General features: G+C 37.5%; 1 protein-coding gene across 5 annotated transcripts; it reads right to left on the bottom strand.

The window, feature by feature from the left end:
- Window positions 1-3,320: 3,320 nt before the first annotated feature.
- LOC139308664 (uncharacterized protein DDB_G0280579-like) lies at window positions 3,321-17,890 on the bottom strand. Of its 5 annotated transcripts, none has more exons than XM_070932376.1 (7): window positions 17,652-17,889; window positions 15,795-15,866; window positions 14,598-14,744; window positions 12,438-12,490; window positions 8,661-8,741; window positions 5,679-5,771; window positions 3,321-4,250 (listed from the first exon to the last, which is right to left on the bottom strand). In XM_070932376.1, exons 1-7 carry the CDS (start codon window positions 17,734-17,736, stop codon window positions 4,200-4,202), a joined length of 582 nt encoding a protein of 193 aa, XP_070788477.1. In that variant the 5' UTR covers window positions 17,737-17,889; the 3' UTR covers window positions 3,321-4,199. The 5 variants fall into 5 exon arrangements, with proteins under 5 accessions (XP_070788477.1, XP_070788480.1, XP_070788479.1 ...); XM_070932379.1 differs by having other exon boundaries at window positions 17,708-17,888; XM_070932378.1 differs by having other exon boundaries at window positions 17,751-17,888.
- Window positions 17,891-18,454: the final 564 nt, after the last annotated feature.

Below are 18,454 nucleotides of genomic sequence, written 5' to 3'. Positions count from 1 at the left end.
CTGAATAAAATAAATATTTTAAATAGGGATGGATGGATGGATGGATAGATAGATAGATAGATGGGTAGATAGATGGGTAGATAGGCTGGTTTCCAATTAAATGTGGAATTTATTTCAGTGAGAACAATCTGAGAGTATCCATTTTAATTTCCTGTTTAATGCAGAGTGAAAGCAACATTTCATTTATGGGAATCAGAAATAGGTGAAAGCCAATTGCTTGACAGCTGCAAAGTATTCTTTGCTTTCTAATCAGCTAATCAGAAAATTACCTAGTGCTGAAAACAATTTCTCAGTGATACTACAAGTGATATTACACACACACACACACACACACACACACACACACACACACACACACACACACAAAGTCAAATCTAACAAAAGAATAAACTGATCTAGTTAGGTTTTCTAACATGGAGTCAATATACCAGAAGCTAGACCAGTGTTTTTCAACTTTGGCATCTAGAAGATGTGTGAACTTTTAACTCCCAAAATTCTCTAATTCTGGGAACTGGAGTCCATACATCTTCAAGCTGCCAAAGTTGAGAAAAGCTGAACTAGACACTAGGAATACTATCGAGCTACTTCAGAATATAGGGATGTGTTGTGTGGTATAAAAAAAATTAAGTGCATTTAAAGTTCAAAATTCTCCTGTTTGTAAAAATAAGAGTAACTATAGGGTTTAGGAATATGAAATTTATGTTGCAGTAGTCTCTGCAGCATAAGATGTATAAAGGAATAGTTGTATTCATTCAGATACACATTAAAATGCACATTCTAAATATATTGGATGCATCATATATATATATAAACTCATTGCCAATTCTGTATAAGTACCCTTAAGTACTTAAACAGAGCCTTTCAATATTTTGCTTTAACAGCTAAAATTGGCAGTGAATAATAATATACTGTACTGGTTTTTAAAATTCTTCATGTTGATTATCAATCCTTGATAAATTTACAGGTGGACAGGGTGCCCTCTGGTGTTACTTTAAGGGTTGCATCAAACTTTAGATACCCTTAGATCAACCAAATGTCTATTTAAAGGCATTTTAATAGGCATTCACCATGCTTATTCTTCCAGTGGTCAATCAGGGCTTCTAAATGCAATTTAAAGTACTGGTGGTCATCTATAAGTCCCATATGGATCAAGTTGTAGGCCTGCCTGCCTGCCTTCTGTTGTGTCTCTCTGTCTAGTGAAAGCTTTTTTACAGTGAAATGGGTAGCATATAAATTTAATAAATAATAATCATCTCGTAGAGCCTAAGACCATGATGGCGAACCTTTTCTGGGCCGAGTCCCTAAAAGACAAGCGTGTGTGCATGAATACACGCGTATGTGCCCAACCCCCCAATGCAATGTGCATGTGCCCTGCCACTGTGCAGGTGCACGCTCCCACCACATGTGCCCCACCCCCACACATGTGTGTACCCCCTGCATGTGTCCCGCCCCGCCCATGCATGCATGGCAGAGACCTGATGACCAGCTGGCCGCCGGGAAGCGCACGTGTGGAGCTAAACTGGGGCGATGGCTCGTGTGCCCACAGAGAGGGCGCTGCGTGCTACCTGTGGCACGCATGCCATAGGTTCGCCATCACAGGCCTAAGAAATCCACAGAGCTCTGACCCTGCTTTGAAAACTTGGTTCTTTCCATGAGTACTGCCCTAGGACACTATGCACACTACCACTGAGAATGAGTTCTATTAATTTGAATAATTTTTTTCCCCTGGATGGCTGTTTTATTCCTCGTTACACCACTTTTACTGGGTGCCCAGAATCATGCACAAGTAGGGGTCTATAAACATTGCAATCACAAATAATTATATTCCATTTTCCCTCCCACATGGCAACCATCACTGGAACGTCATTGCATCAGTAAACTGACATCTAGCAGTACTCTTCAATGCAATCTGCACAGACTGGGGCAAGACTGTTTCCCAATGTATATATTGCTGTGTTAGGTTTGCAAAACATTTCACAGATATATTAATTCGTATTTGCTCAGATCTTATCCCCAGCTTAGAAGAATCAAATGGACAACTTCCCGAAAGCCTATGTGGAATTCTGATCTTGTGGAGTGTTAAGAAAGTGGCGTGATTAACAGCATATGCTCTCTACATCTGGGCTTGACCTATGCCCTTCATTGGCTCCTTAGGGCAGACAAATGAGTAAATGCCAGGACTTGAAGCAATCAACACCCTCCTTCAACTTTAGAGGTGCTAAGAGAAGATGGGGTTGCTGCAGTTCCAACGGGCCCTGGGAAGTTACATTCTCTTGATTGTTTGCAATCAGAGTTCAGACCCAGTTATGGGAAAGAAACTATATTGGTTTCTCAATGACCTCTATCAGGACATGGTGAGTGTTATCTTCTGGTTCTATTATATCCCTCAGCAACATCTGATACCAGCAATCAAGAGGTCAGGCTGGAATACATGTGAGGGTGAAGAGTTGGAAGCCCCTTTTTGCAATAGAAATTGAAAGCGATTTAGCTCTTGGCCACTGATTTATGGGGCGGCTCAGAGTTCTGCTCTCCCCTTTTCCCATCTTATTTAGTATCTCTATTAAACCATGGGGGGGGGATCATCCATTAATTTGGGGTGACACAGATATAAAAGATATATCTTTACCCAATCACTCACCCTCTTTATGACTGCATTTCTACAATCTTCTTAGTCATGACTTTGAACACTATCCAAACACTTACCAATATTACAAGCACTGTTCCTGATTCAAATCAAAGAGGTTGATAATGATATAAAAAGCAATATATGGCTTGGGTTTAGGTTGTGTAATGAACTATCTCTCCAAATAGAATCTGCTTCTGCTATCCAAGCAATCAAAGAAAAATGCTGAGTCCCCTCTTTAAAAAGTTAGGGGATAGGAACTTGGAAGCAGACATTCATGGTAACTATTCCATCTGTGTTTTTATCTCTTCCCCCACCCTGAGCTCCAGATGTCCCCAACCTTGATTATATTTAAAAACCTCACAAAGTTCTTTCAATGACCATTTGGAGAGTGAATAGTAATATGTTTTAATTATTGATAAATTAAACAATACTTATTTAAAATTATTTCAATAAAGTATTGTTTTAAATTGTAAAGGTATTTACTGTTTTATATGTTTTTGTGGTAAACAAGTCACCTAAGGGTGTAATATTAAAAAAATGCAAAAATGAAGACAAAATGTTAAGTCATTAGACTATTTTCTTATTAAGGGTTTTGGGGAAAGAAAAACTTATGTGGTAGGTATAGTTCTCAACAGCATCATTCTAACCCTATGCTTTCTTCACACTTGTTAATATTTCACTAAAACAATTTATATCAGAAGCAGTACGTTTTATTGGATTTTTCTCACAAAATGAAACTTCACACACTGTGAGGTTATATACCACAACCAGTCTTTTGAGCACTTTGTTAGCCATACCATTACTGAAATTGGTAGCCCACTGAGATTTTCATAATGTGGACTTCGATACATGCCTCTCTGAAGGGCACAATACTGATCAATGATCATCATACCCAAAATAAGAACAAAATCAAGCAGCAGTGGGCAGTAAGCTAATTTCATAATGTTCATTTAATTGTTGTACCACGCCAGAGTTTTTAAATGAAATGCCTAGCACCTCATTAAATAAACTGAAATTATAGTGTTTTTTTTACTAACTTTAAAAGGAAAACAATTTACAAAAGAAAATGATTTTTAAAAATCTACTCAATGCTTTAGAGAATGTACACTACTCAGAAAGAGGTATTTTGCTGTTTGCAAATATTCTCAATACTAAAAATATCTATATACATGGGTCTGATTCTTCTTTAAGAACTTCTCTGCTATTATTTGGCTTTAATCAGAAAAATGACCAAGGACAACAGATGGTAAAGTTGCATTCTGCATGCAATTTGGATATTCACAGTAGGCCGAAATTCCAACACATTCTTTCACTTTAATGAATGATTATGCCTTTGTCCAAGTTTGGCTAGGTTCTTTTCAACTTCAATATGGCTCTTTGTTGATAAAATGTCACCAATTATTTTGCCCTTTTTAAAGGAGTTGTCAATTATCTTCATAGTGGGACAATTTCAACTCCTCATGCATCAAGATGTTCTTTCATGCTTCACCCTGAGCTTGTATTTGGTGCTTTAAGGAGCAAGATGACTGAATAAGCTGACAGACTTATTGGTCCTCATTTAACAGCTTTTTCACTAAAAAGTAGAGTTCAAGAAATCAAGAAGTTCTGCTCGGTTCCGATCTCGCTGGAAAAAAAAAGCAGTCATTAAAAACCTAATTTTAAGTGATCAAAAATACATTTTGCAGATCATTTTCAAAGACTATTCCCAATAAATTGTACCCCCATTAACTATTTTCCAATTATTCTGCTGCCCAGTTATTCATAGGTACATAATTAAGTTTTAACTGCTGCATGTAAGGAATAAATCAAGTTAAGAAATTTTAATAGATACTATAACTTTGCACCATATATTTAATAAATGAACTCTGGGATATTTAGTATATTTTATCTCATCTCCTAACAAAGGAGAGGGAAACTGAACTTGTGCCAAGGACTAGTTTCTCTTATTCCACATACTTCTGTGGGCCATACGGCATTTTCAACAGAGGGCGCTCCTTGACTCTTGAACAAGGGCCTCCCTGCCCCTTTCCCCCTCCTCCTCCCCCTAGGAAGGGAAGGAAAGGAGAATGACTATTCGCTACCTTCTGAAAAAAAAACCACCTCCATTCTGCACAGAATAATGACAAGAAATGCTACTCTGGAAGGCAGGGAGTTCCTCTGGGGGAAGCTTCTATAGACACAATATAATGAGCTCTCCAGACAATCCTGGCAGAACTTCTGTAGGTCTGTTCAGTTCTTTTCATGTGGAGTTTCAGCAGCAAGAGAGTTAAAGTACCCTATTCCTTGCCCCCTCTAGCTTTCTTCTGGTCACAAGGACAGCAGTCAGCACTTATAGCTATATATGAGAGGGAGGAACAACTGTGGGAACTGCATAGTTAAAGAGGGTAAGAGATATTCTAAATAAATATTTCTTGCAATTTGTAATAATCTAAGGTAATAAAATAGGTATGATGGGTCACAAGCCAAACAATTAAGAAAGGACATAAGATTAATGTAGCTAAAGTTGACCAATTCCATGATATGACCTTGAAAAGACTAGTTTTCTCATTTCAGTTGTGTTCCTTTATTTTGTTCCAACAGGAGATTTACAAATCGCATTTCGTATCTCACTGCTCGTAACTAAATATTTCAGTAATAAGTAATGGACTTGTGTTGCTGCCTTTCCTGATATGTTTTGATTTGCCCTTCAAATTTCAGTAGCATCAACATTTTGTAAATGTGTGTGTGTGTCTGAAAGTTAGAAATAGTTGTTTTAATTTATAAGCATATATATTCTAGCCTATTTTTGAAGTAGCCTATTACATCTTTATTTTTCAGAGGTCATTAATTTCCAAATTTAAACGTGTTGAAGTTCGAACATATTAGATGGAACATATAAGAAATACATATAAGAAATTATCTATATTTCAGGATAATTACTGAATTACTGAACACCCTAAATGCTAATATATTATAAATGCAGGTAACACCATTTTTAAATATTTTTACATGTTTAAATTTTTTAAACATTAAACATATTGATGTGAAATATGTTTTTCATATTCAGAAATACCTCTTTATCCTTTTTACTCTTCTTTATTTTCATCTTAATTTTCTTTCCTGTGATCATACTGTAGTTATGATTCTTCTTTTTATCTTTGAGATACTAAAACAATACAATATTGTGGTCTATAAATAAAATGTACATTTTAAATTACATCAGTAAGGACTTATAAATTATATTTCCCATTTTAGTATCACAACAATCAGAAGGAAGTGTGAATTTGTGCTGAATAAAACTTGATTAAAAGAACAAGAAACCAAAGCTACCCTATGTTCCCCAAACGAAGGAATACTGTTCCCAAGGAAACAACTTAAAAAAGAGGAAAGAGAATTTTTTTTCCTCATAGGAACAGGATCGGCCTGCTATTTTTGTTGTTTAGTTGCTTGACCTTAAGCAAATTTCAAATAAATTTGAGAAATGGAAAGTAAAGCATATTAAGCAGTAAGGATGGTCTCTCTCTCTCTCTCTCTCTCTCTCTCTCTCTCTCTCTCTCTCTCTCTCTCTCTCTCTCTCTCTCTCATCTATCTATATCTGTCTGTCTGTCTGTCTGTCTGTCTGTCTGTCTGTCTGTCTCTATCTATCTATCTATCTATCTATCTATCTATCTATCTATCTATCTATCCATCCATCCATCCATCCATCCATCCATCCATCCATCCATCTATCTATCTATCTATCTATCTATCTATCTATCTATCATCTATCTATCTATCTATGGTAAAACTGCCCTCTGCAAAGTGGTGCAATGGACCAGACAGCGAATAGATACGTTGCTTAGCAAAACACACAGATACTCACAGAATCTGAACGTTTAAAGAAAAATAAACAGTCTGAACTTCCTGCCTTCTTTTATGTCTGCTTAGCACAGCCAATTAGTCATCTTGTAGCAGTTAAAATTACAGAACATAGTTTTCTATATATTACCTACCCAACTGTAGGATAAGCATCCAACAATCTATCTATCTATCTATCTATCTATCTATCTATCTATCTATCTATCTATCTATCTCTAATCTATCATCTCTATATTTATCTATATATATATCTGTGGCGTAGTTAGCCAAAGTAATGGTATTTATAGGACCATGACTTTTCTTGAAAGAACGAAACTGTAACACAAAGCCATGATCTACTAAAAAGTATATTTTAGCTTCCCCCCTCTATTTTCTTTGGGTTGGATAATGCCAGAGTCCCAACCTGCATGTTCACTATGTTGACATGGATGTCCTATTAGCTCCATATACTGAAACACACAGTGCTAGCAAATATTGCCACCATTAAGAAAGCCTTCTGGCATGTAAATTAATCCAATAAAAATAATGACTTCTACTCACAAATAAATTAAGTTGTTTGGTAGACTAATTCTATCTGAACATAGAAAAACTGCCTTAGGCAAAGCAATGATGGCTCCCAACAGCAGGAAAAAGAAAAAGGAGAAAGAGCAGCATTTTAACTCTTTCTCTCTCTCTCTTTTTGCATCACTGGAAAAAAAATGAAGAACTTGAACTTATTCACTTTGGTTGATGTAAATCCCCAAGCCTCATCTGGTTAGTTCTTGGGTGGGTAAAATGAGGAAACACTAGGGTTAAAGCCTGGACAAATGTTTGTATGTATGACAAAATGTATGAAATTCGGTGGTACAAAAATTATGATATTAATAAATAAGTCGAAAAAAAATAATGGTAAATTACTTCAATATTGTTGCCAAAAAAACCAACAACACTTGGATATACCTATGAAGTTTTCAGGGTTGTTTGATGCAAAGAGAACTACTTATATTCCATTGGTAGTCTTAATTTCCCACACACACACTTTTGGACAAAACACAACGGTTGACAAGGGTAATCTTGAACCTTTTCATTCTTCAACTTTTTGCTTTCCCAAGTTTCATTATTTATTTTATTTTTATTTTATTTTATTTTATTAAATTTCTATACCGCCCTTCTCCCAAGGACTCAGGGCGGTGTACAGCCAGAAATTATGAGAAATAAAACCATGACAATATAAAAATTAAAAACAATTTAAAACAATTAAATCAATTGGCCGAAAATTCTAATAAAACAACAAAATAGTAAAAATATTATTATTATTTAGGCCAGCCCTGCTTGTTGTAATAGTAATATTTTTAGGGCACAGCAAAAGGTACGCAGGTCGGGAATCCTACGAATCTCCGGGGGCAGCTCATTCCAGAGGCATTATAACAGAGGCAAATGTTTCAGAGGCAAATATTTCAGATTTCGATAGGATCTTAGAAGGTTATTCTATCATCAGATCTCCCGCTCCAAAAGCAGATCTCTCTCCTTCCTCAAAAAGAGATAATTTGATCTATAACATAGATGGTCCAGCTCTCTCAGTGATCACAGAATTGGAACTTTCCAAAACCATGTTCAAATGATAGGAAAAAACAGGGGATCTTAGCGTAGTCCAGGATAGAGATAGGAAACTTAGTATCTCCCGAATTTGTTAATTTTACTCCCATCATCTAAATACTAAGTGCTGAAGTACTTTTATCGTATATATATTTAATTATCCATAAATCATTTCCATAGACTAGATAGAATTATTACTTTAACTTTAACTGGAATAAAAATTAAAATCATTAGCTCAAAGCTAATATCAAGTGACATTATACTCTTGACTTCCTGGTGTTAATCTGGTTTATTGCTGACACTCTGGTGGTATGTTTAGGACTTTGCGTCAATCATTACTGATTAAGTCTAACTTCCTAAACTGCTAATTAGTTTTGAAAGCTAAAAGAGGATGAGTTGGAGATTCAAATATACCATCCTTGGATTACTTGGAGGAATATGCCAGAAAAGAAAATATAAGGAAACAAAATAAGAAAAGATAACCATGAAGTAGCATAATAGTAAAATACAATCTGAAAATTACAGAAAAGAGTTAATCAAAGTCATTCCATTCACTTTTCACAGACTGTCTAATTCTGAGAAGATGAAAAACACAGACTTAGCATTCAGTTTTTGCACTTACTTTAGAAAGCTGTACAGGACTTGATTTCTCTTTCTTTCTCTTCTTTTCTTTCTTTCTTTTCATCTTCTCTTTTTTCCTTTTCTAATAAAAAAAAAAAACCCAGATACTTGAAAATTTGATTATGTGTCATTTTTTTACTCTTTGCAACCACATACAGTATAGATTTTTTCCCTTGACAATCTGTCCCTAACCTGGCCCTTCAGCTCTTCAAACATGGCATCCCTTGTCACTCAATTGAGTCCATCCACCTTGCTGCTGGTGGCACTCTTCTCTTTCCTTCGACTTTTCCCAGCATCAGAGTCTTCTCCAGAGAAATGGGTCTCTGCATACTGTCTCTGACACAGGATAATCTGAGCCTGTTCATCTCTGCCTTGAGTGGGAACTCTTGAGTTGATTTCTTCAATAATCTGTTTGCTTTCTTGGTTGTCCATATTCTCAGTAGTCTTTTCAAACACTATTTATTTATTTATTTATTTTTATATGCCGCCCTTCTCCGGAGACTCAGGGCGGCTTACAATGTGTTAAGCAATAATGGCACTAATACTCTTTGAATTCTGCTTCTTCAAAGTCCAACTTTTACTTCCATAGAGAATATCATTGCTTATCCGTTTGGTATTCTTGATAAAAATACAGGAGTGGTTTTCCACTGCCTTCTCCTATGCTGTATGAATTGATTTCTTTACCATTGTCATGAAAGTGATAATCTGCCCATAGCATTTTTTTTATATTGCTGCTCCTCAATATAGGTGTTTGCGTCTTTACCTGGGCAGCCTTTCAGGCCTTGAGTGACCCTACTGTACTCCTTGCAGTAGATCCCAATGTTTGTGGCTCAACATTCAGGAACATCCTGCCATGATGAAGCAGCACATCAGGACTTGGATGGGGAGGAACCTGACAATTACCCTGGCCCAAAATCTAAGTGCCTATCACCAGCTTGCATCAATTTAGATCTTTTCCTCAATTAAAGAAAAAAGGGCAACTTGACTATGAGAATAATATTGTTAATATAAAGTTTATATTAGAAAGGGACCATGGAAAACTCAAACATATTCACATAAGTTTTAGAGCAGTGGCGGGGAACGTTTTTGGTACTGAGTGCCAAAATGGGAGTGCATGCGCACACTTGCGTGTGCTAGAAACCACAAGAGCAGCTCCCTGATGTGCATGGATGGGAGTGCCAAAAACAGGAAGAGCAGCTTCCCAACACACGTGCGGGGTAGCCCTGGAAACCAGAAGTTTAGCTCCCCGGTGCGCTCATCACATCGGCCACCTGGTCTTCCGATTTCCAACGCACATGTCCGCGCGAAGATCAGCTGGCTGGCATGCGCATGCTCGACCGAAAGCTGCTCTTCTGGTTTCTGGAGCTCCCACGCATGCAAAGACCAGCTGGCTGGTGCGTGCATGTGCGCAGGGGAGCTGCTCTTCCAGTTTCTGGCACTCCCATGCATACGAAGACCAGCTGAGCACTGGGAGACGGCTGGCTTGCCCGGAGATATGGCTCTGCGTGCCACTTCTAGCACTCGTGGCATAGGTTCGCCATCACGGTTCTAGAGTTATTATATGAATTAATAAATCAATTTTCTCATTCTATCAAGGGAGCGTAGGTATAGTGGTTAAGGTGAAGGACAGGTCCCAGGGTGATTCAAATTGATACTCAAAGGGCACACTAGATGATTTATCAAATATTTGGCAGTTACCTTGGAAGCAGTGGTGAAATGCTCCCGGTTCGGACTGGATCGCCCGATCCGGTGGCGATGGCGGAGGGTGGTTCGGAGACCCGGTAGCAAAAATCCCTCCCCACCCCTATGCCCAGCTGAGCCGCGCAATCATCAGAGGCTTTTTATTTTATTTTTGAAAGCATTTTTTCTACAACCTCTTTGGCTGAAAAAATGCTTTTAAAAGTAAAAACAAAGCCTCTGCTGATCAGGCAACTCAGCTGAGATCTCAGAGGCTTTAAAAAAAAAAAGAAAAGCCTCTGCCGATCAGGCAAGTCAGCTGGGATCGTCAGAGGCTTTTAAAAGCATTTCCTCTTCAGTCGAAGAGGTTGTAGAAAAAATGGTTTTAAAAGTTTTTTTTAAAAAAGTTGGCCACGCCCACTCAGTCATATTACCTCCCCAAGCCATGCCCACAGAACCGGTAGTAACAAATTTTACATTTCACCACTGCTTGGAAATCTTCTTGTTCAACCGATAGCCTAGGCTAGGAATCCTCAGACTATTCCAGATAAATAGCTGTCCAACCTTTCTTTGAAAACCTTGAGGGATAGAGCACTCCTGGATTCTGGGAGTCAGGTGATCAGGAAATTCCTCCTTATTTCCAGTTTGAATCTTCAAAAATATCCAAAATATTTATTCCAAACCAGTAAAACTTCCACTCACTGATTCTTGACCTACCTTCGGGCACTAAGAAGATTAAATTCACATTCTCCTTCCTGTGACAGTCTTCAAGTATTATATCTTCCCTTAGACCTCCCTCCTCCAAGTTTTAATTAAACCTCTCTTCCATTCTTCCCATTCTCTGCAAGGTGCAGGCCTTCCTGTAGATGGTTCACATTTTCATGATGACAATGTTCTTCAAGCTAGCAGTTCACCTCTAGAATCTTTCATTCTTTCTTTAGGCTAAAACCTTTAGTTGAATTTATTGTTGGAAATATCATCTTTACTCCAAATGGTTTTGCTTTCCTGCCTAGTTTCTTGTAGTCCCTTGATACTGTTCCCTCCTTCTGGCATTGTGATTTGTTCCAAAATGAGAAAGAACAAAGGGTAAGTGCTTTGAACCACTCAGCCCAACCTTCACAGGATTGTTGTTATGGGAAGAAAAAAAAAAAAAGAAGAGAACAATAGGCATGTTACCTTTACCTTCTGAACAAAAATAATACAAATTTAACCCCACCCCCCCCCAAAAAAAAATTAACTGGAGGAATGGAGTTCTTAAATCTTTCAGTCTATAAGAAATAATAATATGAAGAGTTTGGTGCTCAACATCTTCCTAGACAAACTCTTTTAACTGTGACCTAGGGATTAAAGGTAACCTTTTTATGATATTCATAACAAATGGAACTTCCTTTGTCTCTCATGATACATTGTATCAAGAAACTCTTTTCTAGAGGCATTGTCAAGTACATGGTCAATGCTAGATGCTTATTACAAAAGGCACGCAACTCATATATGGGAATACCTTCAGTCAACGTAATTGGGATACTGGCTGAATACTGAGATTCTGTTCCCATGAATTTGGTTATGCAAGTACATCACTTATAATAATCATTATACGACCAATAGCTATAGCAGTAGCAATAGCACTTAGACTTATGTACTGCTTTATAGTGCTTTTACAGTACTCTCTAAGTGGCTTACAGAGACAGCGGGTTGCCCCCAACAATCTGAGTCCTCATTTTACCGACCTTGGAAGGATGGAAGGCTGAATCAATCTTGAAACAGTCAGGATTGAACTCCTGGCAGTGGACAGTGTTAGCCTGCAATAATGGATTCTAACTACTGTGCCACCGGGGCTCAAAATGATGATCACAGCTGTTCAGGAAAACTGAGAGAGAGAAAAAAATAAGCCTGCCCCATTCATGTTGCCAATATCTGTTAAGGGGGAGTTGCTCCAAAGCAGCATGATTAATACTTGAGTGCAAAGTAAAAACAATAATTTTGATATAATTAATAGGGACGTAATAGCCTTTCCTTTATAATGTGAATCATATGCACATGACATTACTGTTCATTTCACTGCTGTATTTTTACTTAATACTTTTAGGAATTTTAGTTTTACCTTTTTGTTATGTTTTTCCTTTTTCCTCTTCTTAACTTTTACTTTTGAAGAATCTAAGCATTAAAAATATAACAAATGCATATTAAGGATTGAACAACATTAAATAGATTTTTGTCACTAAAATTGAGATGCAAAATTTTCAGGCATTTATTATTCGGATATTAATACATAGGTGCTTGCCACACAATTTTTATTTTCTTTTTATTATCTTGGATAATTTACAAAAGGATGATTTGTTTAGAACAAATCTGGGTAATGTATGATCAGTGATTAACATAATTTGGTCTTCTATTTATATCGATTTTTTTGCTTGAGGTCTGTTACATCCGTATGTTTATGTGTATGTTTCCTTTCCAGAAAATAAGGAAAGAAAATGAAAGTAACATAATGATTAGTACGTTGGGCCAGGAGTGGGGAGATCCAGATTCAAATCCTTACTCAGCTATAGAAACTTAATTGCTGAAATTTATCCAGCCATTATTTTTAAGTTTACCCTACCTCATAGGTTTCTTCTTATGGTAAAGAATTACTGAAGGAAGTATTATGCACATTGCCCCAAACTCCTGAAGGGGAGACATGATGTAAATTAAAACAACAACAACAATAATTTTGGTATATTCTGTGATATGTGAAGGAGTGGGCTGCATATACAGATATTCCCCAACTCTGTCATTCCAATTAGCTAAAGAACAAGATATTATTATGAAATCCACTCTCATAATGATTTGTTGAAACTGTTTCACCCAATTAAAAGTAATTACTATCTTAGAGTAATGGATTGGATTATTGATGCCCAAGGGTATAATCTTGGAAAATGCTGCTTATGTCACTGAGGGTTAGGTCAGAGTTCCCCAACCTTCCTGGGTTGATGGCCCAGAGCAGGGGAACGGGGAAGAGGGAATGATTTTGTGGGAGGGACACGTGCATGCACGCATGAGTGCCCATGACGTTCATGGCAATGCTCGTGTGAATGGGGCAAGCACCTGTGATGAGGCTTGCACGAGGGGTTATGAGTGTCTGTTACAACGCTCACGCCAGTGGTGCCATGTCCTCATGCGGCCCCATGGTGATTAGACCACAGCCTGGTAGTGGGCTGCGGATCACAGGATGGGGACCCCTGGGTTAGGTGATATTTCCCCTAAAGTCCATTTGAAATAAATGGTCACTGTTAGCAGCAATGCCTGATGAATTACATAAACTCACCACATTACTTGATTTTCTGTACAGTACTTACCAGTACACTTCAATATATTGGCAAATTCATTTTTAATGTCTACTGCTGAATATATTTGTGAAAAACCCATTACAGGTAGTCCTCACTTAGCCATCTTAATTGGGACAGGCAATTCCAAGACTAAGTGAATGGTCATTAAGTGAAATATCACGACTACATGGCTAAGCACAGCAATTCTGGCAATCCCAGTTGCTGTCACTGAGTGAATCCCACACGGTCATTAGGCGAGGGCCCACCTGGATCCAAGCCATTCTTGGAAGAAAGTAAAGAACTACTGCAACTCCCTTCACCCACCTATCTTCCCCTGAGCTCTTCCCTTTTGGCTGCCTGGTTTCATGCTGCTGTCTTGCCTGCTGTTGTGATTGCCACACTGTGTAGCACTACCAGCTGAGCCTTCTTTTCTGCTGCCTTCTTTCACATGTTTGCTAGTCTTTTTTTCTTTTGCTGGCTTTGTGTGCTGGCCAGAACTTTCTATCATGCTCGCCTTCTTTTGCACTAGCAGGAAGATCCCAGCTCTTAGTTGTGTACGATGCACACCCGCCTGAGTGTAGCTCTCAGCTACAACTCTGTAGGATATTTTCACAGTGTCTACTCTGTGCGTAGCCAAGGTGGTGAACCCAGTAGAGGAGTGGCAAGCAAAGATGTCAGTTAGGGATGTGTGTATGTGTGGCAACAGCAAGACGGGTGACCGTAAATGCAAGTGGGCCTCAAATATGGCCGTGGGGGGCGCTGCCAGGACTTTGAAGAACAGTCATAAATTCATGTTTTCAGTATCATCGTAATTTCCATCAGTGGTTAAATGAATAGACATTTATGGAGGACCACCTATATTTACACCTGCTAGGTCAATAATTGTTATTGGCTATATAACATCTAAAGGCAGCATCTACAAAATGAATTTCATAACTGTAGCAAAATATTCCTACCTCTGCTATTTGAACTGCTTCTGCTTTGTGAGGCAGAAGATCTGGAAGAAGACCTTGAAGATGAGGATGTAGAAGAATTAGAAGATGTAGAGGAAGAGATGGAGGAGGATCTGCTTCTGCTTCGCTTCCGTTTCCTTTTACTTTCCTCTAAGGAAACAAAAAGAACAGGACGACTGAGTAGGGTTTCCCTTTTTACATATTGAGTAGCATTAGTGTTAGATTCTCCTTTAAATGGTTGACAGCTATCTTTAGTATTGAATGACTGAAACATATATTAAGTAATAGTTAAATAAAAAATAAGCAAATAAATACATGGATCTATTTAGTATAGTCTGCCTTTTTTCATTTAGAATACAAGCAAAGAATAGTGATTGATATACAATATATCTAGATCCTAATTTTTTAAAAAATGTGTTATTACACTTTAATCACTCATTAATTATAGGCAACACATGGTGAATTAAAACATTAAACAAAGAATACACACCTTTATATATTAGGATTAGTAATAGTGACCTGATTTAAGGGAAATATTAGCAAATATATTCTATTATATAAAAAGAAGGGGGGAGAAATTAAGTAACAATTTGATGGGAAAGACTAGTGGGTGAAAGATGGTATTACCATGTACGTTTATATCACAATTGGCATTAAAATGGAATATTGAATAATTGAATAATTGCCTTAAAAATCATGTATATCAATTCTGGGATTATATAAATTTGATTAATATGAAAATTATTACAATTATCATTTTTGATGTTTGTATAAAAATGAATTATACCCAGGGGCCCCACTGTTCATGTATTGATACTGATGTATATTTAAAAATAAAAAATCAATTTTAAAAAACATTAAAACAAATAAAAGGAAAACAGTAACGCCAATAGTAAAAGCAATATTACTACCTTATCTGAACCAGACCAAGTTAGCTTCAGCAAGACAAGTACTTCCAGACAATAATTGTCTGGCAAACATCAATATTACTTCATTTTACAATCAGTTTTATATTTAAAATAAATTAAGCTTATGTTTGAATGCCAGAGGTTTGAAAATAGAAAATGGGAAATTATCAACTTTGGCAGGTTTTTTTTTTTTTAAATAATAATACTAAAAGTTCCATCTGAAGTGTTTAGCTTGTTAAAATTCTAATATATTTATTGACAGTACTGTTACAGGGACAACAATCATTCTTACCTCTGACTTTTGTTTTGTCTTGTGATGTTGCACACCGCATCTCATCTTTTGTTTCATGGTGGTCATCCATATCTGTGAGACATTATATAAATCATATAATCACACAGTTGCAAATATTATTTTTCCTAAAGAAATGAAAATGACCTGTTAACTTCCAGTGCCCATTTCTAATACCAATACACTCTGTTACTGAATTATGATCTGCAGAGCTTCCTTAAAAGGCAGTTTCAACATAACACTTGTAGGAAGCATCAAATTCTTATGTAATCACACTAATCATTCTAACAGACCATCAATGCACTTGCTTGTGGTCCTCACTCCACGCTGCTTTAAATTTATGACTATCTTTTCATAGTACAGTAACTCAGAAGCTAACCAATTACATTTTAGGCTATACATACACAATTTGATTAATTTACAATTTAGTGTGTCATGAGAACTCAAAAACTGGGTTAATGCAGTAACCCAGTTACACATATGCACATGTAATATAATTCTTCGAAGTGATAATCAACTTCATAGACTTCTTTATAGGATAAATCTGCTATCATAATAAAATACGCAATTTAAGGAGAAGGCTTCTGAAAAGTGGCTTCGTATTGCATAAGGCAATATGCATACGGCATAAGGCAATTTGGCATGAATCTTTAATACAGAATTTATAAAAATTCACAGTAGCACAAATTAAATGGCCCTTAATATACACTTCAGTCCCAATTTTTGGAAGTTATACTGCACATAAACCAAATACTTATAGATTAACTCTACAACTTTTACCAGATGTACATTGGCTGTCTATACTTAACATGTTTTATCTCACAATGGTTTTGTTACTACTGTAATTTGTTAAGTTCACAAAACAAAAGTGGTTGAAATTACATGAGATCAAACCATAAACTAATCAATCACATTAATGAATTGAGTTCTGGGAACTTATTTTGATGCCAGGTACCTCCAATAGCCATATCAATCTATCATAGCAAACCAAGAACTCTAAGCCTATTCCTTAAGGGCTAAGACATAAAGGCTCCAGAGATGCAACATTAATTAAGTGTTAACTTAATTCATTAATTTCATTAATTAATTTAATTAATTAAAATTAATTAAGATTCATTAATCTGTCAATCAATCAATCAATCAATCAATCAATACATATGCTACTTTATGAACATTTTGTATTACATTTTATGAAGAATCACTTATAGAAATGTTCAGTTAAACATTAAATAAGATAAAGACATGTTATACAAAAATTACAATTTTGTCAGGAGACTGCTGATTGAAATCAGAAAATTCACTAAGCAATAAATTAACCAATTTTAGTTGAACAGTGTAGAAACCCAGTCTGTATATGTCATTATGCTTCACTGTGTCATGTGAAGGCACAAAATGATGCAGCAAACCCCAATATATGCAAGCAAAGCAAGCACCAAATATTTTTCTAAATAGCAAATGACAACCCGTTTATAATGTAATAAATCTCTTTTAGGTATTATGAATTCCGCCGTTTTTCCTTTCTTTTCTTTTAAAGGAAAAAAAAATTATCCCCAATGCAGGGAATCCATGGAAAAGTCGATTATATCTATCCTTTATTTATAAAAGGAGAAACTATGACTGTAATCTCTCTCTTCGATAACAAGCTACATGGCAAATATCAGTGCGGTCGTGGCAAACGCGGCGAATTCATTTCACACGGGGCGTCTCTAAAGGCTCCGGATGACAGTAGACGCTTGTGCGATCTCCCTCTTCCCACCCCAGACCCCAACCCAGCCTTTTTTTTCCCTCGCAACCAGAGATTCTGGGGTTTATTTGCACTCCCGTCGCCGTTTCAATCAGGAAGACGGTGCTCGTAAATACTTAGGATTAGGATTGCGAATGATGCATTACGCGTCCTCAGAACTAGGCAATAGCACCTAGAGTCGCACGAACTTGGTCCAACCATCCAGAGAAGCCCACCTACAACTTCACCTCCGTCTGCTCTCAGGAGGGGTTTCTGGCAGACAGCGGAAGCGAACGCGGAGGCGGCGGCGATTTACGAAAAACAGCCGCTGCGGCCCCGTGATCTCCAGGAACCCGGAACCACAATGTTGAAGCTCTGCCGCCTGTCGGGACCAGGCCGGCGCCCACATCCCGGAAATGATTGTAAGCAAATACCATGTGGCTTCGCTTCCCGCCGCCTCTTGGCAGTTTCGAACGAAGCGCATAAGCCGAGAAGGGAGCGGGGAGTGGGAGGCGTTTGCGTCAGTCCTAAGCCGCTTGGACTGCGCTTGGAGGAGGTGGCGGAGCACAAACTATTGTCACTTGCCGTCACTCACCTTTTAGGCTCGCTTATGAATAGTAGGGTTCAGTGTCTTATGAATTCAGGAAACGGCGGTTGAGTAAACCATAGTTAAGATAGCAATAAATCCGGGGGCAATGGGATTACAAGCCGGGTGTAGAGAAGCACTGCATTGCCATCTCTTGCAGGGTTTGGCATAAAAAACTCGGTTCCGTGTTTTAGCACAAGGTTAGCGCAAATAATCTTCGAATTCGTGATTGTGCATGGGATGTGATCTCCGATTTGCAATAAATGGATTCTAGAGAAAATCGTTGCGGTTCCGTAACTTGAAGGCACTAAAAATTAATGGATGTGCTACTGTAAATGGATTGTTCTTGCAGGC

This window comes from Pituophis catenifer, unplaced genomic scaffold (assembly GCF_029215685.1).
Source record: "Pituophis catenifer annectens isolate HBS135680 unplaced genomic scaffold, rPitCat1.0.hap2 SCAF_1, whole genome shotgun sequence".
NCBI classification, from domain to species: Eukaryota; Metazoa; Chordata; class Lepidosauria; order Squamata; family Colubridae; genus Pituophis; species Pituophis catenifer.
Note: the sequence above shows the minus strand (reverse complement) of the source record. Positions and strands in the feature narration are given on the sequence as shown.